The 27,830-nt window shown below is 35.1% G+C and overlaps 1 protein-coding gene across 1 annotated transcript; it reads left to right on the top strand.

Annotated features, from left to right (window-relative positions):
* Positions 1-99: 99 nt before the first annotated feature.
* LOC139511025 (mucin-2-like) lies at positions 100-26,086 on the top strand. Its single transcript, XM_071297592.1, has 6 exons — positions 100-439; positions 1,700-1,784; positions 2,479-2,622; positions 3,301-3,434; positions 24,282-25,004; positions 25,374-26,086. Exons 1-6 carry the CDS (start codon positions 100-102, stop codon positions 26,084-26,086), a joined length of 2,139 nt encoding a protein of 712 aa, XP_071153693.1.
* The last annotated feature ends 1,744 nt before the right edge of the window (positions 26,087-27,830 follow it).

Raw genomic sequence — 27,830 nt, 5'->3', positions numbered from 1 at the left:
AGGAATATGCTAAAGCAGATAGTAAAAGCTGTACATGACAGGCAGGTGACTACAAAACCATTGCATTTGATGGCCAATTCATGGAACTAGCCGTTGAAGATGATTCGGGTAGATCGCTTACGAAGACATTTTGGGAAGGAGTCAAATCAATGGATAGCAAGATTAAAAAAAATCAATTATGAAGCTATGCCAGAGTTCTTTTCAATAACTGGTCTTATTATCGCAGTTAAGGAGTCGTACAGTATTCGAACATTAAGATCGCCGATAAATATAGCAAAAGTTTTAGAAACCAAAACCATTAACCAGAAAGAAGAAGCAAACAAAGAAAACAAAACCAAATTGACAGACCTAGACTATGATATCCTTCAATATCTGACTATCGGAATTTTGTCTAGTCTTGATGATGAATCGATTGAGATTCTCAAGACAGTTGGTGCAAGTGAGTTTTTTTATGAAGACGATCAGAGTGAGACAACGGAGCAACCAAATATTCAGTTGATTGATCAAATTTATGAACAGCTCTCGTATCTTTAATTGCGAATGACAATTCCCTAGAAGAATACAAAGCTCTTTTTGGAACAGCGAAGAACATAAATGCCACTTTTAGAGTTTCACAGTTAAAAATGCTTGCAAACATTTTGGAATCTGTTAACTTGCATAAAAAGATGAAGGTGCTTGCAAAAAACATATCAATAGTACCAGGATTATAATTTAGTACGCCAGACGCGCATTTCGTCTACAAAAGACTCATCAGTGACGCTCATATCAAAATATTCAAAACGCCAAACAAGTACAAAGTTGAAGAGCATTGAGGATCTAAAATTCCAAAAAGTTATGCCAAATACAGCTAAGGTAATCTATGCCTGGGATAAGAAAATCCATAGTTTTTCGAAAAATTCAAAGTTTTGTAAACAGGAAATTTATAAAAATGACCAGACACATTATTGATATTACTGTCAACAACAAAGTGTTGACTACTGGGCTGGTGATACCCTCGGGGACGAAACGACCACCAGCAGTGGCATCGACCCTGTGGTGTAAATAGTTATCAAAGGTACAAGAATTATGATTTAGTACGCCAGACGCGTGTTTCGTCTACATAAAGACTCATCAGTGACGCTCATATCAAAATATTCATACAGCCAAACAAGTACAAAATTATGGTCAAAAGAGGCTATCAATGTTGCATCAGCACAACTGAATTTCTTTGAAGCTAATGATAAATGGTGTGTGAGCAATTCATTCAATGGATCGTCGGAAATCAAGTCGGTCACAGGCAACATGTTTTCCAGATCACAGTGGTACGCACATTCTGCTATTATTGAAGGGAAAATGATTCAAGCAATCATCGATCCTCATCATATATTTGTTAATAATAGAAGTAGATGCTTCTCAAAGGGGATACTTGGGATTGGCAGTTAACCAGATACATGGTGGGATGTTGCAACAGAATAAAAAAACGGAACAGAGTTGTCGTTTGAAATAGCTAAGGAACTGCGAGATAATCAAAGTATCCGTTTTAAGCAAACCATTTTCAGTGACAAATTAAAGTTGAAGTTGTAATGAAAGCTAATAGAGACTCCAATGAGGCAGAATTATGTTCTTTAATTCGAAATTGGTACAAAGCCATAGTTTGTTTTGATATTTCACTAGATGAGAGATTGTTGTATATGATGAACATAAGATCTTTTCTTCTTAGATTTCAGAACGTTGGGCATTTTACTCCACATGGCACCTACGTTTATGGGCTACCTCTTGCCCAATTTGAGGGAATTCTTACAAATGTAGGCCAGAGATTATAACTTTACACAATGACGAAAAGGAAAACATACAACCAGAGGGCCATAAGTAGTTTAGACTCAGAAACCTTCTTCTCTAGCTATATAGTTTTCAGGTACTTTTAGATATAAACTCAATTTATACTATTAATGTATGCTCAATATATTTATACATATTGTTTAATTCAACATTTGACAAAATCTTTAATGTACAACCATTCTCAGGTTTCAAGATATATACAAATATTAAACTTTGAACTACTGGCCCATAGGATATTACAATTTCTATATAAAGATACTTTTATTTATAGTAAAATTGAGCATGGAATTGGGGAATGTGCCAAAGAGACAACAACCCGACCATAGAGCAGACAGAAGCAGAAGGTCACCAACAGGTCTTCAATGCAACGAGAAATTCCCGAGAAATTATCTATTTATAGATCTACACGAATGTGACTTTTAATAGCGATGTTATTGACAGTAAAATCATAATACACCAATATGCCAAGCGGCATTATCCATAATTGAATGCTAAATGTTTGCAACTAGTTTAGATAAGGGTTTGACATGTCTATATCTTGATATATGAATAAAATGCATACAAACGTTAAAAATGGACTATTATGACAATATGGTAAATTATAGACATAAAAAAACTTTCTAAGGAACCTATAAATATTCTTATATTCAAATTTTACAGGACATTATACATGAGAACATCACAAAGATTTCGAGTATATCCAGAAAATCAGCTTGAGAGTGTATTATCAATTGTTGAATCGGAATCAGACGATGAAAACAAACAGGATGTTGAACCAAATACACGAAGAATAATAGAAGTGAGGTAAACCTACATCTATAACTTATTTCTTGTAACTTACTCGATTATCTGTTCTTTCCTCAGTTGCAATATATATATACTAGTATATATTTACTGTTACCAAATGTGAAGAAAATTAAGTAGCACCACCCTGTGACTAATATTTGTCCTTGAATCATTTCAAAATTTGTTCTCGAAAGTTTTATATTTTTGTATTGGTTTGCAACATGTTCAAATGACATTGAAAACAACAAGTAATGACTCGTAAATCGACGAAATATGCACATCCTATGGATCAAAATTGATTTTGTATTATCAAGTTTGTATTCTATAATCACTATCAACTAATTGGATGGTATATTTTGATCCGGGCGTCACTTAAGAATATTGGGTACACCGACAAACGAGTCTTAATCAATTCTCTGCTTGTTACTTTTAATTAAATATTAAGGAACTGTCAGCTAAAGTTATATATATTAGTTCCACATTGCAGCAATAATTTTCTTCTACAACGAAACACATTATTATTACTATGTAACAAGTAGGATCTGCAAATGTACTAATATTTAGATATCGTCATTGCAATCACTAAATATTCTCTACAAGAGCATACACATCTTATCTTCACTTGAATTATATATTGGTAAAGTTTTTTAAATATACTTTTTTATGTGTCAAAGTCTTCATTTAATTTAATTTTAGGTCACATCTTTTCGACTTTGAATCGAGGAGAACAAAGAATCCCAAAAGGAAATCTGGGACAATATCAGACTTTGGGAAACCTGCAAGGGGGACAAAAGGAACAAGAGCAGTTCATAAATTTAACGAAGAAAAAAGTTACTAAATAATATGACAAAATTCAATTATCTCCATTGGTTTGTTTTGTTTTATATTTCGGCCAACAAAGTAAAAACAAGTTCAGAAATTATTTTTGTTTTATCTATTTGAAATTATTTAAAGTTTTTGTTTTACGTGCCTTTGGTAGTTTGTTTTTTATGTGTAAGTTGTTCTGTATTGTTCACAGACTAAGGCTTTCACGGTGTGTTCACTTCTTTTGTGCTGCATTAGTCCTTGTTCGTACTTGTCCTGATCACATTATTTTGGTTATGTTTCGGGTTGATATGCGCCTTTAAGTCTTTTTGTGAACATAACTTTTACGTCATTTTCCATATTGGTACTGTTTTTCCTGTAAAAATAGATGTAGAATCAGCACGTGACTCCACAGAAATATATCACTTTGGACATGTATGTGTGTGCTATTTTTGTATTTTAAGGATGTTTGTCAGATTTTCGGAATCCTCTGGTTTTATCCATTTAAATGCCTAAAATAAATTTGCCCATTGACCCCCCATTTTTCGTTTTATAAATCTTTTATATGTATGACCATAAACCATCTGTAAAAGTCTTTTAAAATCGTTGTTATTTGTATTAGTTTTTCAAGGCTTTAACATGTCGTTGATAAAGCAATGAAAAATCAAAAGCGATAATTTTCCCGCCAAATTTTCAAAGGTTAATATCTCGAAAACAAGCACATTGACCTATATTTATGTTTTGCTTTTTTAGCTCCTTTATTAAACCCCTATCAATATATACTTGTGTTATGGCAATCTTCATATTTTGAAACTGAGTAGAGAACTTCCTTCAGACATAATTTGACAATTACTTTTATATGTCTGTGTAACTTAATAATGACACTATTTTTGTTTAAACACTAAGACTTTTTTATATGTATATGTGATTTCAAACAGAGATAATAATATATGTTCAAATACATGGAAAACAAGTTACGTTCCTCATAAACAGAAGAATATATTGTAATAATTGCTTTTACCTCTGCGTGCTTAAGAATGTGTGAACGAAACAGTGTTCTTAAGATGAACCCTGAACATGAACCCCTGCTTGCATTGTCCACATTCGTACCTCTGTTCCCCGTGGTCTCTTGCTGTGTGGTCTCGTAGTTCATGCGATGCTCTGTTTTTGTTTCCACATTTTTCACATAGCAGCTGATCTGTAAATGGAATTGTATTGTCATTTGAAACTACACCATTTAGGAATGACCATAGAAAGAGAATATTTCAAACATTTTTTTAAATCGCTGTAATGGATTGCTAACATGGTCAATATGTATTTAGTTTGAAATTAATATCTTTCATTTAAGCCCTTATTATTTGCAATAAATCAAGTGGCCGTTTCAAAAGTTACATTGACCAACATCCTGTATATGACACAACAATATACATATCCATGTTAAAGAAAAATCAGTTCTTTAAGATTTTAGCAGGAAACGTAAATAGTTGATACTAATGGACCCTTCTAGAGCGGAGACGTTTCCTGTAGCACCTATCAAATAAAGGCAACAGTAGTATACCGCTATTCGTAATGGATAACATATACTAGTGAAATGCAGCATATTTTGACAAATTAATTGAATCTGGTTAATGATTTCTTAATGCTGAACGGGAAAACCTTTTAAGCAAATACTTCATTTTAATTATTTGAGGGTTCTGCCATATACTTTGTTAACTGTTTGAATGACCTTACATAGTTCTTGTTCAAGTCCACGAAAGTTGACTAATTGGAATTTCTTTAATATAAGTTTCTGTTTTCTAAGCAACGGTACCGATTAAAATGCTATCAAAGAATTCGCGATAGCTTGTTTAAATCGAACATGTCAGATAATTATGTACCCGGTAACCAGTCAACAGTAAAAAAATAAATAAAATAAAATTGGAAATGGCAATTGGGAATATGTAAAGAGACAACAACCCGACTATAGAGCAGACAATAGCCGAGGCCACCAATGGGTCTTCAATACAGGGAGAAACTACCGTACTAAAGGTGTTCTTCAGCTGACTCCTATACAAATGTGTATACCAGTTCAGTGATGATGGACATCATACTAAAATTCGAATTATACACAAAAAGCTAAATTTAAAAATGATACAAGACAAACAACAGCCAGAGGCTCCTGATTTGGGACATGCGCAAAAATTCGGCGGAGTTAAACATGTTTTTTGAGATATTAACCCTACCCCTATACCTCTAGCCAATGTAGCAAAAACAAACGCACAACAGTACGAACAATAAAACTCAGTTTAAGAGAAGTCCCAGTCCGATGTCAGAAATAAAAAAAAAGGAAATAAACAAAATGACAATAATACATAAATAATAACAGACTACTAGCAGTTACTGACATGCCAGCTCCAGACTAATTGAAAGATTATGTCTTCATCATATGAATTTCAGGCACTATCACTCCTGCTATGGGTTTAGTATTATACCATCCTAAAATATATGAGAAGAACATCACCATTGCCATGCAAAACAACTGGTATTAGAATAAATGTGTTTAATTTCGATCCAAAGACCGTATAAGTAAATCAATATTAAAGCCAAAATATGCAATTCTTAATGACATGACAACAGTATCTTACCTATATCCCTTCTTATCAATACCCACGTAACGTCAATTTTGTTAAGACCCAAATGTTGCAAAACACTTGTCCTACCTCCATGACTAATATGTTTGTGTCCCCGCAGATAAAACCCCAAACAATATCGTGTTGTGTGTAAATATCATTTCATTAAGTGCTTGATAAATGAATTAGGTATTGACAATTCAGTTGGGAACTTGATCTTCATTCACTGTATTGGATACCTAAACTACATAAGTGTCCTTACAAACAACGGTATATTGCTGAGTCTTCCAAGTACTCCACGAAACCTCTTTTTAAATTATTAACGTCTAAAATAAAATTATCAGCAATCAAGGCCGGGCTCCAAAGTTGTTGTGAAACTGCCTTTTTTAGAGGTGGCATGCATGCATCAGATGTGGATACTAAAAAACTCCAAAGAACTTTTAGAGTACATACAATCTAAGATTCTCTCATCTTGCAATTTTATTAATACATTTGACTTTTCTACACTTTACACAAGTTTCCGCATTCCCAACTAAAAGACAAATTGAAAGAGTTGGTATTGCTTTGTTTCATTAAAAAAAAATGGCGAACGTAGATACAAGTATCTTGTCTTGGGGATGGATACATCCTACTTTGTAAAGAATCACTCTGATTCAAATATAAAATTCACTGAAACTGACATTATCAAGATGTTTGATTTCTTGATTGACAACATATTTGTTAAGTTTGGAGGACGTGTTTTTCGACCGACTGTCGGAATTTCAATGGGAACCAATTGTGCCGCTCTTCTTGCCAACTTGTTTCTTTATTATTATGAGGCTTATTTCATACAGAAACTTCTTATAAAAATAAGAAGTTAGCAATATCCTTTAACTTTACTTTCAGCTATATAGATGATGTTCTCTCACTAAATAATACAAATTTGGTGACTATGTTGAACGAATCTATCCCACCGAACTAGATGTTAAGAATACAGTTAAGTCTGCCTCGCATTTTGACTTACATTTAGAAATTGACAATGAGGGTCGGTTAAAAACAAAACTTTACGACAAAAGAGATGATTTCAGCTTCCCAAGTGGAACTTTCCATTTCTATATACTAGTAGCAAAATTTCAGCAACGCTTGCATACGGAGTACATATCTGCCATTTGATACGATATGCCCGGGCTTGTATTTCCCATAATTATTTCCTCGATAGAGGATTTCTACTCACAAGGAAGCTATTAAACCAAATTTCAAATGGTGAAGCTAAAGTCATCTCTTCGTCAAATTTACGGAAGCCACCACGAGTTGGTTGATCGTTATAGAATAACCGTTTCACAGATGATATAAGATATGTTCCTTATGTCGTAACTACAATATCCTTCCCTTTTTCCGAATTTGACCTACCGAATTAGGCTTTTTACCGGAATTTGAATAACACAAGCAACACGACATATGCCACATATGGAGCAGGATCTGCTTACCCTTCCGGAGTACCTGAGATTACCCCCAGTTTTTTGTGGGATTCGTGTTGCTTAGTCTTTAGTTTCCTATGTTGTGTCTAATGTACTATTACCTGTCTGTTTGTTTTTTTTATTTTGAGCCACGACGTTGTCAGTTTTTTTTTATCTATGAGTTTTACTCTCCCTCTGGTATCTTTCGTACCTCTTCTTAATAACTCTGTTTAAAGGTTTTGTTAGATATTGAGGTGAATATGGTACAGACATTTTTGTGCTTTGTAAAGAATACTACCATAAGTGATTTGATATGAAATAGCCGAACGTATAAGATGTCTGCATGTTGAGTTATATTTAGGAATGATGTCATTATAAGATCTTATAACGATGATAATAGTTATCAAAGGTACCAGGATTAAAATTTAGAACGCCAGACGCGCGTTTCGTCTACACAAGACTCATCAGTGACGCTCATATCAAAATATTTATAAAGCCAAACAAGTACAAAGTTGAAGAGCATTGAGGAACCAAAATTCCAAAAAGTTGTGCCTAATACGGCTAAGGTAATCTATGCCTGGGATAAGAAAATCTTTAGTTTTTCGAAAAATTCAATGTTTTGTAAACTGGAAATTTATAAAAATGACCACATTATTGATATTCATGTCAACACCGAAGTGTTGACTACTGGGCTGGTGATACCCTCGGGGACGAAACGTCCACCAGCAGTGGCATCGACCCAGTGGTGTAAATAGTTATCAAAGGTACCAGGATTATGATTTAGTACGCCAGACGCGCGTTTCGTCTACATAAGACTCATCAGTGACGCTCATATCAAAATATTCATACAGCCAAACAAGTACAAAGTTGAAGAGCATTGAGGATTCAAAATTCCAAAAAGTTGTGCCAAATACGGCTAAGGTAATCTATGCCTGGGATAAGAAAATCCCAGTCATAGATTAAAATGATAACATTTAGTAAATGTTTTGACTAGTTTATGATATCGAAAACCCTGGTGTAATAATTTTTCTGTAATGCATGCATTTTTCTCGCTTAAATCTAATACGTTGTTACATACAGGAGCGAATTGTACAAGTTGAGATATATAAACTTATCATTATTCATATTTATTTGTATTAAACTACATATGTTTAAAAGATATTGAAAACGCTGAAGATATATTAGATGAAATAGAAACAAACACAAATAAACAGAGGAGTAATGAGTGGCAAAGTCTTAGAAAAGAGAGCAGAATTATGGGGAGTTCAATCTTTCGGGCTTTATATATCCATGTTATAAGAATATTTTGTAAGTTGATCATTTGATAGAGTAAAAGGTATACAAAAATTTAAGAAAATTAAGAATTGACACAAAGTGAGCACGAAATCCTGATACATGTACATGTAACATGAATAAAGGCAACAGTAGTATACCGCTGTTCAAACTCATAAATCCATGGACAAAAACAAAATCGGGGTAACAAACTAAAACTGAGGGAAACGCATAAATATAAGAGGAGAACAACGACACAACACTACAATGTAACTAACACACACAGAAACGGACCAAGCATCAGACAAAATCCCACGAGAATAACAAATATAACATCAAAACCAAATACATGAAGTACCGTGACACGTCTTATCGCAATGTCAATTTACACTAAAAAATAAGAGAAAACAAACGACGCAACGTTAAATTGTAACACACACAGAAACGAACTATAATATAACAATGGCCATATTCCTGACTTGGTACAGGACATTTTTAAAGGAAAAAATGGTGGGTTGAACCTGGTTTTGTGGCATTCCAAACCTCGCACTTTAATCGCAATGTTAAATATAACATAGAAATGACAACATAAAAACATGAAAACGAATATCAAAACATGTACGTCACAGTATGATTTCATTTTCAGTGTGTATCATCCTAAAAATGCATGAGTTTTTATTCACTGGACAAGTAGTATACTGCTGTTCGAAACTCATAAATCGATAGAAAAAAAAAACAAATCCGAGTTACAAACCAAAACTGAGGGAAACTCATCAAATATAAGAGGAGAACAACGACACAACATTAAAATGTAACACACACAAAAACGAACTAAGCATTAGAAAAAATCTGATTAGAATAACAAAAATAACATCAAAACTAAAATACATGAATTTGGGATAGAAAAGTACCGCGACACGTCTTATAGCAATGCGAATTCACACTCAAATATAAGAGGAAAGACACGACACAAGAGTAACACAACATTAGACTGTAACACACATAGAAACGAACTAAAATATAACAATTGTACTTTTCCTGACTTGGTACAGGACATTTTTTAAAGACAAAAATAATGGGTTGAACCTAGTTTTGTGGCATTCCAAACCTCCCGCTTTAATGGCAATGTTAAATATAATATTTTCAAAATCTTACACACGAATATGTTACATCTGACTTTAATTCATCCTTCATATATGATAATGTCTCTGTATTATAGTGATAAATTAACAAAACGTCACATTATTTGTTTCTAAAATTAAAATGAGGACAACGGCGATTGTTTTACACCTATCATAGATTGAACTTTAAAGGAAAATATTGACCTTTGATCATTGTTGAAGGCCGTACGGTGACCTATAGTTGTTGTGTCTGTGTCATTTTGGTCTCTTGTGAACAGTTGTCAGATTGGCAATCATACCACATCTTCTTTTTTATATCACACAGTTCATTCTGTTATGCCTTAGAGTATATATCATTGAAACATGCTATCGTCCGGGTTGATTCTTCAACAGAATGTCCTATCATTCTGAAAGAAAATAACTCGCTATAGGTATAAAAAATATATTAATCGGATATTTGTTAAATGGACATTTAGTTAGTAAGTTTTGTTCTGGTTGGTCTATTTCTACATACTATGTGGTCCTTTGACATTATATAATTGGTTTGAAAATGTTCAGCACTTTGCTTCAATGTTTCAATCTATGAATTGGTAGACCCCACAATTGTAAATTGTTTAAAAACATCTGTTACTCAAATTTTTATCTAAAATCTCAACTGCATTAGCAACAATATTTTCTCCATTTGAAATGGAAAAAAACAGTCGATCACTTTCGCACAATTGAATGCATTGTCTCAACGTAATGGGTCAACTCATCCAATCATCGGGGTCTATCGACAAAGTGACTTTTTATTGCATGTGATAAACCTAAAGAATGCAAGGTCATGTTTATTTTATTTATTTTTTAGGAAAATCAATTTTTACCTTCATTTCTTCATATTTTTAGCTCACCTAGATCGAAGGGCTAAGGTGAGCTTTTGTCATCCTTTTGCCTTAAACGTCGTCCATTAACTTTTACAAAGATTACCTTCTCTGAAACTACTGGTCGGATTTTAACCATTCTGTGTGAAGTTAGCAGCCGGTTCGTTATTCGATATTCGATATTCAATATCCAACCAGCTGCTAGCAGTCGGTTGGATATTCAAATTTATTTGAAAATCATAAAAAAAAAATATATCTAATAACATTTAAAGCATGATTTTCATAGTTGAAAGGAGCGAAAAGATATGTAGGAAATTCTCGTTGTCCTCGAATATGTACCATTGACAATGCTAATGTAAGTTGCATATTACTCTTTATGATATAAAGCTTTTTATAAAAAAAAACAGCACCGACAATATTATTTTATATCTAATATTTCCTAAAACATAAACAAAAAGCGATCACTCTAGAAACATTTAGAAATATAAATAGAAATTGATATGGAAAGCCCAAAATACAGAAATATATAGTGTAAACCTACCTGAGACCGCTTAATTGACGGTCAGACTTCCATGTTTTTTCAATGTACATAAAATTACACGAATTAATAGACACTGTACATATAAAGATTGCTTCAAAAGGATTTGAGATAATAATGTCATATTCGATATCTACGGAGGGCTTAGACTGTCACTTTTCAGCTAAAATTTTTCAAAATATCAGAACAAAGGGCACAGGGCAATGGTTAGAGTCCCCTGATCTCTCAATCTGCCTAATATCATACAGACAGTTAGTTAATAGGTAGATACACACGTGACTAAAAGGAATTTGTGTACACGTCCTGTCATATATGTTTACGAAGGACCCAAAGTGCCAGTTGGATATTCAAAATATATAGCGAAAAACTTCCTGAGAACGCTTAAATGACGGTCAAACCTCCCTGTTCTTTCAATATACATACAATTAAACGAATTGATAGACACTGTATATATAAAGATTGTATCAAAAGGATTTCAGACAAGAATGTCATCTTCGATATCTACGGATCGAGGGCTAAGATTGTCTCTTTTCAGCAAAAATTTTTCCAAATTTCAGGACAAAGGGCACAGGATAATGATGAGAGGCCCCCTGATCTCTAAATCTGCCTAATATTATAGAGACAATTAGTTTATAGGTAGATACACACGTGACTAAAAGGAATTGGGTACACTTCCTGTCTGATATGTTTACGAATGGCCCAAATTGCCAGTTGGATATTCAATATATATAGCGAAAACCTACTTGAGAACGCTTAAATGACGGTCAGACCTCCTTGTTCTTTCAATGTACATAAAATTGCACGAATTGGTAGACACTGTATATATAAAGATTGTATCAAAAGGATTTCAGAGAATAATGTCATCTTTAATATCTACGGAGGGTTAAGATTGTCACTTTTCAAAATTTCAGGACAAGGTGCACAGGGCAATGGTGAAAGTCCCCTGATCTTTTACTCTCCCTAATATTATACAGACAGTTAGTTAATAGGTAGATACACAGGTGACTAAAAGGAATTTGTGTACACTTCCTGTCTTATATGTTTATGAAGGACCCAAAGTGCCAGTTGGATATTCAAAATATATAGCGAAAACCTACCTGAGAACGCTTAAATGACGGTCAAACCTCCCTGTTCTTTCAATGTACATACAATCGGCCGAATTTATAGACACTGTATACTGTGGATTCATTTTTATTCGTGGTATACCAATTTTCGTAGGTTTCGTGGGTCACCGCGAACCACGAATTTAAGAATTCAACGAAGAATAATCCCGAGAAATGTGTATGGAGTTGGATGTTTATTTCCGGTTATGTTATGCAGTTCTGGTATAGTGTTGACTAGCGATAAACATTGTAACATAACACGTGATTTTTATTGAAAGCAGATACAAGTATTTTGATTAAATCTATAATAAATATATAGAATATCAGTGATAATTTACTTTTTAAAATGGATAAAAACTGTTCATGGAAAATAACTGCAAGTTGTTAATTACCGTGTCATAGTTTGGTTTACCTGTGATTAAAAATCAATAGGATTAAGTACGGGGATATTGCCCGTAGGTAATATTGTTTATGACAGGAACATTTATTTTCACACCTTATACTTATATCACTGTTTATTATGTGTCGGTTATTATATCGAAAGGTATATAATATGAAACTTAGAGCGAGGGGCTTGCCTTTCTATACAATATCCAATTTAACACATATTTACAACTTGAGTAATCCTGTAATTAGTCTATTGATATGTTTTGGCTGACTAGATGTAGCTCATTAACTAGTTTTGTAAATCTACTCACTAATATCATTGTAAAAATGGAATTTCAAAAGGCCCTTGACTTTAGAATGAAAAGAAGGTAGCTGCTGGTGTAAGTATGCTTATTGATATAAAGCGGTGTTTTACTATACATGTACTTATTTACATGGTAAGATAACAAAATAAATTGAACAAGAGCAGACAATTCTTAAACTGCAGTGAAAGCTTTAACTTCTTGAAAATATTTTTTAAACTCACGTAAAAACTAAAACTTTATTGAAAATGCTTTTGAATGAGTAAAAACAGTTAGATTCCCCTCCCATATCTTTGGTTGAAACACCTTTTAAAAATGACTGGATTTGCCACTGGTATGTGCCCATAGGTAGTCCAGTGGATACTTTACATTCATGAAATATTTGTCACTGGATATTAGGCAATCAATAATCGACCAATTTATGACGAAATATATCAAATTTCTTAATTAATAATTTCCCTTCAAAAGATTCATGTTTGACTATTTTTGTGTACAAAGTAATTGCACGGAAGATAAAGGATTACACACTTTAGATGGAGTTGTACTTTAATCAAGGTATAAACAACCATAATTGCTACTCTTTATTTTAATGAAAGAAACTTTAAATTGTAAAAAAAAGATTTGGATCAAAAGATTGATTAGTGGGATGTTAAGAATCTGTTTGAAAACTAATTACAAACTATTTAGTTAAATTTGGAACACAGAATTTATTCCAAAATAGCCAGTAGCAATTGTTCTAATATCTTGATTACGATACAATGAAATCTTACCCTTGTGGTCATTCATGCGTAGTTACTTAGTACACGGAAAAAGTATGTACTATGAAAATTAGAAGGTAAATTGAAGCAATTTTATTGGACGAGAAGTTGTAAGTATGTGCTAAATCGTGATTAGGGAAATTAGCTTTCAATCATAAAGTTTTGAATGCCTTATAGAATTCAGACAAGAACTTATAAATTGTAAAACAAACAAATAATTAGTTGTCTCTGCCCATTATTGTAATCGAAGTTATCAATGAACACTTTAACCTAGAATGACCAATTAAGCGAGAATTTTGACAATTCAAAACTTTTTCAATGAATTCCTTCTTTTTTGTTTTGTTTTATTATTGATCGAACCAAGGATGTTAAATGATCTCCTAAATCAAAAGGAAATCCACGAATTACGTATCTAATTTTTTTTGTTGTAATCAGCGATCCACGAATTTACGTATACCACGAAACGTCTTTTTTTCTCTATCCACGAAAATTGATACCCACGAAAATAAATGAATCCACAGTATATAAAGATTGTATCAAAAGGATTTCAGAGAATAATGTCATCTTCGATATCTACGATGGGCTAATATTGTCACTTTTTAGCTAATTCTTTTTCAAATTTCAGGACAAAGGGCACAGGATAATGATGAGAGGACCCCCTGATCTCTCAAACTGCCTAATATTATAGAGACAGTTATTTAATAGGTAGAAACACACGTGACTAAAAGGAATTTGGGTACACTTCCTGTCTGATATGTTTACGAATGGCCCAAAGTGCCAGTTGGATATTCAATATATATAGCGAAAACCTACTTGAGAACGCTTAAATGACGGTCAGACCTCCTTGTTCTGTTAATGTACATAAAATTGAACGAGTTGATAGTCCCGGCCGATAAAGCTGCTAATAATATTATTATTGTTTGACGTAAATTTTACATTGAGGTTCTGAAAAAGGAAATCACCAATTCACCAACATTCCAACTGACTCCATTTTCAGAAAACGAAATCTGTAACAAACATAAACTTTTAGCCACCGCTTTACAAGCAGAGCCAAATACAATGAAAGTCCCAACAATGTATTGGCTTCCGAAGCTACACAAAACCCCTTACAAATATAGATTTATTTCGTCTTCAAGCCATTGTTCAACTACTAAATTGTCTATTCTTCTTACCAGCACACTTGGTACAATTAAAAACCTTATAATAAATTGTTCAAATAAGGCCTTCGAAAATAGTGGAATAAATTACTTTTGGAGTGTCAAGAACTCGTTGGAAGTACTTGATAAATTGCATGCTTATATTGGTGATTTTGAATCTATTCAAAGTTTTGATTTTTCTACCCTGTATACCACATTGCCTCACATTCTCATTAAGAAAAAATTCACACACCTAATTAAATGGGCATTCAAAAAATCAGAATGTGAATATATATGTTCAAACTCTTTTAGGTCATTTTTTAGTAGCAATAAACAAAAAACCTATGTTAATTGGACATGCTTTGATACTATATATGCCCTTGAATTTTTACTAGATAACATTTTTGTTCGCTTTGGGGATTCCGTATATCGTCAGATTATCGGAATTCCAATGGGGACTAACTGTGCACCACTTATTGCGGACCTCTTTTTGTATTGTTATGAGTTACAATTTATGACAAAAATAAGCAAAGACCCATCAAAACAACATCTGATAAACAAATTTAATAATACTTTTAGATATTTGGATGATATTTTGGCTCTCAATAATGACGACTTCAGTATGTATATTAATGAAATTTATCCTGCTGAACTTACTTTAAATAAAGCTAATACTAACAATGACCACTGCCCTTTCCTCGATCTTGATATCTATATCACTAACGGAAAGCTGAATACTAAAATTTATGATAAAAGGGATGATTTTTCATTTCCTATCGTTAATTATCCGTTTTTAGATGGTGACGTTCCCTTGTCACCATCTTACGGTGTTTATATTTCTCAACTTGTACGATTCGTTCGTGTATGTAACAATGTTTTAGATTTTAACGAGAGAAATTTATGTATTACTGAAAAATTATTACACCAGGGTTTTCGATATCACAAACTAGTCAAAACATTTACTAAATTTTATCATCGGTATAAAGACATCATTCGTAAATATAGCTCAACATGCAGACTTCTTATACGTTCAGGTATTTCACATCCAATTTTTTATGGAAATATTCTTTATAAAGCACAAAGGTGTCAGTATTCACCTCAGAAACTTAAAAAACCTTTGAATAGACTTATTAAGAAGGGATATAATTACGATACTGTTGTCAAGTCATTAAAGATTGCATATTTTGGCGTTAATATTCTAAAAACAGTTGTTGGCATGACACGGGTTATGTTGTTCTCATATATGTTATCATGGTATGATACTAAACCCCTAACGGGAAGGATTGTGCCTGATGTACATATGATGAAATCATAATCTTTCAGTCAGTTTAATTGAAGTCTGGAGCTGGCATGTCAGTTAACTGCTAGTAGTCTGTTGTTATTTATGTATTATTGTCATTTTGTTTATTTTCTTTGGTTACATCTTCTGACATCAGACTCGGACTTCTCTTGAACTGAATTTTAATGTGCGTATTGTTATGCGTTTACTTTTCTACATTGGTTAGAGGTATAGGGGGAGGGTTGAGATCTCACAAACATGTTTAACCCCGCCGCATTTTTGCGCCTGTCCCAAGTCAGGAGCCTCTGGCCTTTGTTAGTCTTGTATTATTTTAATTTTAGTTTCTTGTGTACAATTTGGAAATTAGTATGGCGTTCATTATCACTGAACTAGTATATATATTTGTTTAGGGGCCAGCTGAAGGACGCCTCCGGGTGCGGGAATTTCTCGCTACATTGAAGACCTGTTGTTGACCTTCTGCTGTTGTTTTTCATTTGGTCGGGTTGTTGTCTCTTTGACACATTCCCCATTTCCATTCTCAATTTTATACTGTATATATAAAGATTGTATCAAAAGGCAATCTTTTTGGCTGCTCCCTGTAATGTATTAGCTTGACCTTTTGTCAAGTTCAAACCGTAAATTTAGAAGACTATTTATTTATGCCTCACGAAGATGGAAGCGGATGGTGAGATGTTCACCGCGGAGATTGATAGGATCGCCGTCTTGATCGGTGAGGTATGTCTGCATGCGATTGATGGTTCTCAAGGTCACGGGTAAATACACCAAGTTTTTTGGGGTTTGCATTATCTTGACGCCGGGATCGACTGCGGGGGAAAAGCTGTAGACGGTGGACTGTTGGGTGCTGTTTATGTAGCTTCCATTGATGTTGCCACAGTTCACCAAATGCTGTTGATACTGGTGATGCTGACAATGTATTCACCCTCTGTGTAACCGTTTGTTGCCCGGTCAAATGTGTAGAGCTGTCGCTTAAATCCCAATACGGTGTTGGTGCTGTTGACGACGTTAAAATCCACTTGATAGTTTTTGGACAGGGTTGAGGTAGCTCTCAGAATTGAGCGGTTTGCGTCGATGATGATCTCAGCTTTGTGCTTGTTGAGACGAAGCTGTCTTTGAACCTCATCGTTGATTTCATCGATGCCGTATGAGCCGGTTCTTAGTACAATGAAAAACCAGTGGGTGCCTTCGGAGTACCAGAATGAATTGTTACCCACATGAATGTTTGGAATGAAGTAGTAAATCTCCAAGTTTACCAATGCCATTTCGTAGGTCTTCGATTTCTTAAGTTGTAGTAGGGGTTGAACCGGGTATGAATGCGGCTATCGTTTCCAGAAATAATAAAGGAAAACCCTTGTTTGGGTCTGTGTTGTTGACGATTTGCTGCAACAATGTGTTGTCCATTTATTTATTAAAACCCGACATTCATCTTCTGACCGTCAGATTCGAACTGGAGGACTCGGTCAGAGATTACAAGTGCAAATGCTTCGGTGGTGGCGTGAACATTGCGTTCGAATTCGGCTCGGTATAGGTCAATGAAATCAGAGGGGTTGACGACATCGCTACTGAGGAGGGTGTCAAGGTTGTAAAATTTCTTTCTGAAGTCTGCAGTCTCATTGAACGTAACACTCTGGCAACCCTGTTTTGGGTAAAACCGGCATTAAAGTCGACGGCTGGGTAGCGTCCAGCCTTGTAGGTGAAATGGATATTTCGCAATCGACAGTGATATATCTAGGCTTTTCGCAACCACTATTGGCAGCTAGGCGCCAGTTAAACTGTGAGGCTTGGGGAACGGCTATGGAATCCTACTGTCTCATGCGAAATCCACAGTGGATCTTGGATTTATTCTGGATGGTTTTGTACAGTGACGTGAGGGACGAACCAAGAGATCTCAAACAGGATTAGTTTTGCCACGTAATTGACGGCGGCTGCCCTCAAAATGACATTTGCATCTGAATTGCGAACGAGTGAGAGGTCGTGCCTGAACCCGTACACTATTTTGTTGTAATCATCTGCGAATCCAAAAATATGTGTCAGGCAGATGGCAAACGAAAACGATCCTTTGATGGTGGGCTAGGTGATAATGTATCTATGGCGGTCTGCAAATCCAGTGTTCTCAGCCTCGGCGGAGGAATCCTTATACCACAGTTGGTTGAGACCCTGCAATTTGGAAAAGTCGTCGGGGTATGTTAACATTCCCAGCATAGTTATGGCAATGACGGGGTCGTTAACCTCTCGGTGAGCCTCAAACACAGGTTGAGTCCAGTCTTGTACTGTTATACCACTGTCCCAGGTTAGGGGGAGGGTTGGGATCCCGCTAACATGTTTAACCCCGCAACATTATTTATGTATGTGCCTGTCCCAAGTCAGGAGCCTGTAATTCAGTGGTTGTCGTTTGTTTATGTGTTACATATTTGTTTTTCGTTCATTTTTTTTACATAAATAAGGCCGTTAGTTTTCTCGTTTGATTTGTTTTACATTGTCTTATCGGGGTCTATTATAGCTGACTATGCGGTATGGGCTTTGCTCATTGTTGAAGGCCGTACGGTGACCTATAGTTGTTAATGTCTGTGTCATTTTGGTCTTTTGGGGATAGTTGTCTCATTGGCAATCATACCACATCTTCCTTTTTATATTGTCGAGGCGATGCTGCATGTTACTGACTTGAATCATTCGCTTGGTGTCTTGCAACTCCCTAACGAGTGCCTCACACTCTTATGGTCTTGATAAACGTCATTTATTTATAGCGTTGGCGTGAACTCCCCTAAGTGATGGTTTTGACTCCCTTAAGCGTTGGTTTGAACGCCCCTCAGCGTTGGTTCGAACGCTCTTAAGCGATGAATTGCACATGAAGGAATTACACAGCTGATACGGATCCTTTTTCCTCGAAATATTTAAGTGTCTGAGGCATAGGTCTTTACGCGGTCGGCATCGGTGTGTGCACTGGTGGCCTAGAATCGTGTTGGCTGGGCATTGGGGTTGAGGAAAGCGCTCCACCTCATCATACTGGCGACCAGAACTCCATGCTTTTGTGACTCCTCACCGAGCACAGCATTACACAGACAGCACTGTGTGACCTCCCGGTGATTTTTCTTGTCCTCTTCCGTCAAGACCATCGGCTTCTTAAGATTGTTTTCGGATTAAATGGCCTTGATTTCTTTCTCAAGGCTTTCAACAAAGACCTGCGCCACATCTTCTCCCGGCTTCTGCATGGTACACATTACTGGTACCTTGGAATACACACTGTCGTCAACGCACTTGATGTAATAACAAAATCCCGTCTGCGTGTGCTTCTGGTAGGCTTTGGTATGTGGTTTAGGTAGCAATACAGTATGGAAAAAAACTTAAAATTGACACTCACAATTTTTATACACCCTCTTTATCTTCTTTTCTAACAAATAAGGCTTAATATTTGTGTTAATCTGCATTTTATGCAATTACAGTGATACCTTTCCTGAAACCATAGGCATATATCTATCTATCAATAGGTCCAAAAAAAATCATTTGCATTTCTGCTCGTTTTTCCATAAAATTAAATTGAAAAGATCGAGCGTCAAATCTTTGTTTATAAACACTACAATAATTTATGGACCTATGGGCGGTACGGATAGAAAAAAAACAAATGTCAAAAAGACAAATTCCCTATAAAACATGCTAAAAACAATCAAAATGTTTATATAAACCCACTAAGAAGGCTATATTATTTTTAAATTATCTAAAAATCAATTTTATTGTACAAACACTTTCATATTTAAAAAATTCCCCATAGCTATAATGCAAAACTAAACTTCTAACTGTGTATTGCTACCTTATCTTTGTCGGTTTCAATCTTAAAGCACGGTAAAGCACACAAAGTCCGCGTACACCACGAAAGGGACTCTCACCATTGCCCTGTACAATTTTTGTCCTTAAGTTTTGACAATATGTGGCTGAAAATTGACAACCTAAGCCCTCAATTGATATCGAATATGAAATTATTTTGGGAAATCCTTCTAAAACAACCTTCATACATACAGATCCTATGATTTAGTTAAACTGTATGGACATTGAAAGACCAGGGGGTCTCACCCTCAATTAAGCGGTCTCAAGTAGTTTTTCACTATATATTTTGAATGCCAAACTGGCGCTATGTAAACATGAAAGACAGGAAGTGTACACGAATTCCTTTTAGTCACGTTTGTATCTACCTATTGACTGAATGTCTGCATACTATTAGAAAGATTGAGAGATCAGGGGGCTCTCACCATTTCCCTGTGCCCTTTGTCCTAAAATTTTGATATTTTTTAGCTGAAAAGTGACAATATAAGCCCTCAATAGATATCGAATATGACATTATTCTGGGAAATCCTTCTAATACAACCTTCATATATACAGAGTCTATGATTTAGTCAAATTGTATGGACATTGAAAGACAACAACAACGATAATCAATAAAGACTGAAATCATAGGGACTTGACTACAGGTCAGATATATTGCACGTTTAATCGTCTACGTTTAAAAAAAAAACATATGTTTTGGTCTTGATATGCGCAAAGATGATTTAAGAGCTATATATCTGACCTGTAGTCAAGTCCCTATGACTGAAATAACAAAATCACACAACATGTAGGCTAAAAATAGGGTAGGCGATATCAAGGAAAAAGGGAAACGGATTTGGAAATACATAACAGCTTAAAAAAGACAACCTACATTTAGGTTTATAGATATGACAAATATCTCTTTGTGTTGATCTTGCATTGCTGAACATTTTCTGTATGCAATTTCTCTCTATCTTCTTTAGTTTTTACCCAAAACACAAATGAGCGTAAATGGTGTAAATAATGGGCAATAACCCTTAAGAACAGTCTACTCACTAGTCTTTTTTTCATAACATGTATTTCTATTCGCATCCAAAGTACGATCTAGAAATAAGTCAACATGACCAAAGTTGCCAATATCCTTAAGGAGTTATTGCACTTTATAGTCATTTTTTCGTAAAGTTTTGTAATATTTTACAAAATCTTCTCCACATTTAAAATCTATCGGGGCAAATAGAATTAAAATTAGCCACCATTTTTAATAGGGTATTTTGATTGTAAAATGTATCCGATGACCACGTAGTTCAACCAACAAGGTTACTATCATAATTAGAAATAAAAATAGAATATAGGGGTTTCCTATAAAAGACTAAGGGAAAATTGGAAAAAAAACACAATTTCACATGATCACAACTTGAAACTTATTAAAACAAGAATGTGTCTTCAGTACACGAATGCCCCACTCGCAATATCATTTTCTATGTTCAGTGAACCGTGAAATTGGGGTAAAATCTCTAATTTGGCATTAAAATTAGAAAGATCATATCATAGGTAACATGTGTACCAAGTTTGAAGTCGATTGGACTTCAACTTCATCAAAAACTACCTCGACCAAAAACTTTAACCTGAAGCGGGACAGACGGACGAACGGACGCACAGACCAGAAAACATAATGCCCCTCTACTATCGTAGGTGGGGCATACAAATGTTAAGGGGTCTTCAGTAACTATTGCAAGTCTAAAATTATGAGCTGCTTTAAATATAACTACTGGATCAAATTAAACCAAACTTTGCCACAATCATTATTAGGGTATCTACTAGTACTAGCTGCATTTCGTAAATACACCTATGTACAGTTATCAATGATTGGACAAAACATCGACGAAGGACACCAAACAGACATGTTGATATAAGAATTTGAAAAAGCCTCGACACAACCCAGCATGAACTACTAAATTATAGTCTAGTATTTAAATCTGAATTATACCAGTTAGTGGCTATAAAGTAAAACACTATGTTGGATTGGCTCATTCCTATGCTACCACACGCACAGAATCATGATAAGCTCGACAAAATCAACTGGCTCACCGTTGATACTAAAGTACCTGAAGGCACTACTATAATGTGTCCTCTGTTTCAGTCTATAAAGCAATGATATATGGGATAATCGGATGTTTGGCAAAATCGTAAAATAAAGTATCATTATCGTCATAAAAAAAAAGAACAAATTTATACATTACTTCAGCATGATTGAATATGAATTCGTAAAGATGTTAATGATTTTAAATCGTTATCAAAGAAGAATTAAGCAGCATGATAATCAAAACACTATGGACAGATTGATTTTTAGAAACCATAGGACAAGACTACAGCTAGCTTGAAAAGGGCATTGTTTTAATCGTATATCCATGTATTGTTTTCCAGACAGTTTTTTTTTTAAATCATTTTTATATTTAAGTCTTGAAGAGCATCTGGTAATGCTTTCCCGACGTTAATACCAACTATGTACTTCGGTGTCGGTGAGAAAGGCTTTGTTAAACGAATGATTTTGTCAAGCGTAAGGTAAAGATAAATGTATGCAGCTTTCTATGTCTAGTTTCCAGGTTCCCATATCTGTTGTTATTCATACTTGATTGTCCCCTCGGGTTTCTCTAACGCCTTCTTCATAACACTAGGGAAGATAACAGGAAAATTACCATTGCAGAACAACACAAGATACTCTACATCACTTATCATAATTCAAAGCAATTAAAAAAGAAACAGAGAAAAAAATGATGAAAAGCATTCCCCCCAAAAAGTTAGTTTCTCCACAACCTATCTAGAACCGATGCGAATGTCAATCATGTAGGCTTATATAGATTAACTTTTTGTTGGTATGTTACTATCTTATTGATGTTTATTCCACATATCGTTTTCGTTATTTTTTTTTCTTTTGGAAAATTAGAAAAGTCAAACGGACTAATGAATCGCATGAACGACTAACGTTTATGATCTTAAGAACATTTAAGTGGAATAAAAAATGCATCATTTAATGGAACACTTGTTAGTGGATACCCATTGCAATTAAATTATGTAACAATATATAAGCTTGCCATTGTTAAAAAAAAATAGGCTCATCATCTCCTCTTATTCATTTCATCTCTTGTAAACATGTGATATAAAAAATACGAAATGACTATGAACAAATATTACCAAAAAGGACAGATGTAAAATTCTTTTTTTTCCGTATTCCGTTTCCGTTCGGTATTCCGTTCCGTTTTCCGTTTCCGCCGTTTAGCAACAGCCCATATCTTATCAGTCCTCTTAACAATGAAAATCATGCTTTTAATGTTATTAAGTATTTTTATTGTATGATTTTCAACTTAATTTTGAATATCCAACCGACTCCTAGCCGCCGGTTGGATATTGAATATCGAATAACGAACCGGCTGCTAACTTCACATACATCCATCAGTGGGATATTTAGATTTAAAAAAATGTGTCCGATTAATACGCTTGCAAACAAGTATAGTAAAAATGGCTAAATATAGGGGTAAAATGTAACTTTAGTCTTTAAAAACATGAAAACTGCTACAGAAAGAGAAAATCTGACGATTCAAAATTGTTCACAATGATGAGATCTATATAACTGTCAGACTACGTGTAGAAATAATTGGTAGTTAGAATGTTTCCAATTTGGTTTGATTTATTTGTGACTTCTTATTCGAAAACTATAACAGAAAGGAAGATACTTTTATCATCAAAACAGGACAACAAGACAATATCCACAAATAATTCAACATGATCGAACTCGTCAGTCAACACCTTATTGGATTTTCATTATTTTGCCATGGCGTTGTCAGTTTATTTTCAATCTATGGGTTTAACTGTCCATCTGGTATCTTTCGCCCATTTCATTGAAGTAATTGCTCTATATTGACGATTTTTCTCAATTGTTTGCATATTAGCTTATTATTTTGTAATCTATACTAGATAGATAGACACTTTAAATAGAAGAAAAGACCGGCAAGACAATATCTAACAATAAAAAGTATGACTGAAAGTGTTAGTCGACTGCTTACTGAAGTTATGGTCTGTAATGGCTTTTCTTTATTTTCCACATTACCTTGAAAAGTAAAATAGATACTAAGAAACTTTTAGATCGAAGATTTCTGTCCTTTTGTATATTTGGGCTTTTTTTTTAAATTAATTTACCCGATTTTATAATGAAAAAAATTCAAACATTTTCAATCTAACTTTAATGTATGTGAATTTTACAGAAAGTCTTCTGTCAACACCCGCTCCAACTACAACAACCACAACAACTACTCCAACCACAAAAACTACTCCGACCACAACAACTACTCTGACCTTAACAACCACTCCGACCACAACACCTACTCCGAGCACAACAACTACTCCGATCACAACAACTACTCTGACCATAACACCCACTCCGATTACAACAACTCCGACAGCAACGACAACAATTACTCCGACCACAACAACTATACCGACCACAGCAAAAACTCATACCACAACAACTACTCCGACCACAACAACTCCTCCAAGCATAACAACTACACAGACCACAACAACTACTCCTACCACAACAACCACTCCGACCACAACAATTACTCCTACCACAACAATTACTCCTACCACAACAACTACTCCTACCACAACAACTACTCCGACGACAATTACTTCTCCATCCACAACAACAACTCCGACCACTCCGACTACTCCGACCACAACGAATACTCCCACTACAACAACTATTCCGACCACAACAACTACAATGACCAAAACAACGACTCCAACCACAACAACCACACCGATCTCAACAACCACGCTGACCGCAACCACTACTCCGATCTCAACAACTACTCAGACCGCAATAACCACTCCGACCACATCAACTACTCCGAGCACAACAACTACACCGACCACAGCAACTACTCATACCACAAAAACTACTCCGACCACAACAACTATTACAGGCATAACAATTACACCGACCACAACAACAACTCCGACCATAACAACCACTCCGACCTCAACAATTACTCCGACGACATTTACTTCTCCATCGACAACAACTACTCCGACCATAACAACTACTTCGTCACAACAACTACTACTCTGACCACAACAACTACACCGACAATAACAAGCTCTCTGATCAAAACAACTACTCCGATCACAACAAATACTCTGAACACATCAGCTTCTCCGTCCACAACAATTACTCCGACCACAACAACTACTCCGACCACAACAACAACTCCTATCATAATATCTACTCCGACCACAAAAAAATTCTCCTACCACAACAACTACTCCGACTGCAACAACTATACCGACCACAGCAACTACTCATACCTCAACAACTACTCTTCCAAGCATAACAACTGCACCGACCACAACAACAACTCCGACCACAACAATCACTCCGACCACAACAATTACTCCTACCACAACAATTACTCCTACCACAACAAATACTCCTACCACAACAACTACTCCGACGACAATCACTTCTCCATCCACAACTACTCCGACCACAACGACCACTCCAACTACAACGACTACTCCGACAACTCCGACCACAACGACTTCTCCCACTACAACAACTATTCCGACCACAACAACTACACTGACCAAAACAACGACTACAACCACAACAACCACACCGAACGTAACAACTACTCAGACCGTGACCACTACTCCGATCTCAACAACAACTCAGACCGTAATAACCACTCCGACCACAGCAACTACTCCGAGCACAACAACTATACCGACCACAGCAAATACTCATACCACAACAACTACTCTGACCACAACAAATATTACAAGCATAATAATTACACCGACCACAACAACAACTCTGACCACAACAACCACTCCGACCACAACAATTACTCCTACCACAACAACTACTTCTATCACAACAACTACTCCGACGACATTTATTTCTCCATCCACAACAACTACTCAGACCAAAACAACTACTCCGACCACAACAACTACTCAGACACAAAAACAACTACTCCGACCACAACAACTACACCGACAATAACAAGTTCTCTGACCAAAACTACTACTCCGATCACAACAACTACTCTGACCACAACAGCTAGTCCGACCACAACAACTACTCAGACCACAATAACTACTCTTACCATAACTCAAACTGGCTCAGTCCCTAGTCCATCAACAACTTTGTATCCTGTCAACTCTATGTCTGTCATCAAGTATTTCTACCCTGCCCTGTCAATTTGTGCAATATCAATATTCTATTCAACCAGTTAGTTGCAAGTTGCAGTTTATTCATGTTGGACAATCATTATGTATACCTCAACGCCTAGACACAGAATAAGTTTGGCCCTATAAGTATGGAGTATTTATACAGAATCCTTATGTTAATTTGTCGTCGTAACATACGTTATACTAATATTTCATTTTTCTTCAATATGAATTTTTAGGGCTGTTAATCATTCTTAGAGTACTTTGAGATACACTCTTAGCAGATAAGATAATCTTAAGGAGATCTTAAGCACTAAGATGGTTCAAGATACTAGCCCCTGGCCTTAGAATAAGTACGTAATAAAACGGTTTCGATAGGAACTAAAACGGACCAGTGCGGTCTTATACAATTTAGTAAGGAGTAACTACGGTCGTGGTCAAATTTTGCGCCTGTTTAAAAATTGTCAAGGATATACAAATAATACTACGTATGAATACGGCAACAGGGAAAACGGTAGTATTACATTTTCCCACCATTATGTTGGCCTTTTGTGTACCCAAGGCAGGTGAAGGAAGTCAAATTATGAGCGCGGTGATTGGATGTAAGGGTACAATATATTTTTTAAATTATCTATGAATAACTGCAGTGTGTAAATTTACAATATAAATTTCAAAACCTATTGAAATATTTTCTAGAGAATTATTCGAAAAGGCTTCCAAAATTTAAAAAAAATTGTTGTAAAATGACGGTGGGCATGGATAACATAAACAAGCTCCGTTGGAAATTGGTCATGATACTATTTGGCTTTAATTTTTAAAATAGAATAATAAAGTACTAACACCACACATAACTGTTTTATTCAGGTTTTATTATAAAAAGTGGTAAATTTAGGAATTGTTAGTATTGTCGCCTATGGCAGAATAAATAGTACCGTTTTCCCAACAATACGGATATTTACGGACTAATACAGATTGCCTAAATGTGTGACCTAGGCATATGTTTGCTTCTGATTGGTTGCCTTATGATGCATCTGAGATACAACAACAGCGATTGGCTTGAATGAGATAAAAAATTACAAACTTTTCTTGTTTCAGTATAAGACGTCAAATGCCGGAAAATAAATTATGTGTATGTCATTTCCGATCAATTGTTATTAATTTATGTTCGTGTTTTTTTGCATATATTTCACAGATGAATTCAATATTGAAATATCAATTATTAATATGAAAAATTGAAAATGAAAATGGGGAATGTGTCAAAGCGAGAACAACCCGAACATAGAGCAGACAACTATTTTCTTTGTTGGTCTGCACAATGCACGATTTTCACTGCTTAACAATGTTCCCATACAATGTTTACAAAATGCATTATCTCAGGGTACTAGTGACAATCTAGACACACCTGCGGAGAGATAAACATTGGGAATCGTGTCTATTTGTAATTGTTTTAATATCGAACAAGTAATTAAAAAAGAATTAAAAACCAATTGTTCAGAGAACAATCGAAGGTCTTTCCACCCATAAATATAAATTTTGATATAGAACTATGAAAATTCAGTTTGAAATATCATATCCAG

Source organism: Mytilus edulis, chromosome 2, assembly GCF_963676685.1.
Source record: "Mytilus edulis chromosome 2, xbMytEdul2.2, whole genome shotgun sequence".
In the NCBI taxonomy this organism is placed as follows: domain Eukaryota; kingdom Metazoa; phylum Mollusca; class Bivalvia; order Mytilida; family Mytilidae; genus Mytilus; species Mytilus edulis.
This window is presented reverse-complemented; position numbering and strand designations above follow the sequence as displayed.

Coding starts and splice junctions, on each gene's coding strand:
- LOC139511025 (XM_071297592.1), top strand. CDS start 100: ATGATTCGGGTAGATCGCTTACGAAGACATTTTGGGAAGGAGTCAAAT. Junction 1,785..2,478: donor TTGAGGGAATTCTTACAAAT/GTAGGCCAGAGA, acceptor CAAATTTTACAG/GACATTATACATGAGAACAT. Junction 2,623..3,300: donor CGAAGAATAATAGAAGTGAG/GTAAACCTACAT, acceptor ATTTAATTTTAG/GTCACATCTTTTCGACTTTG.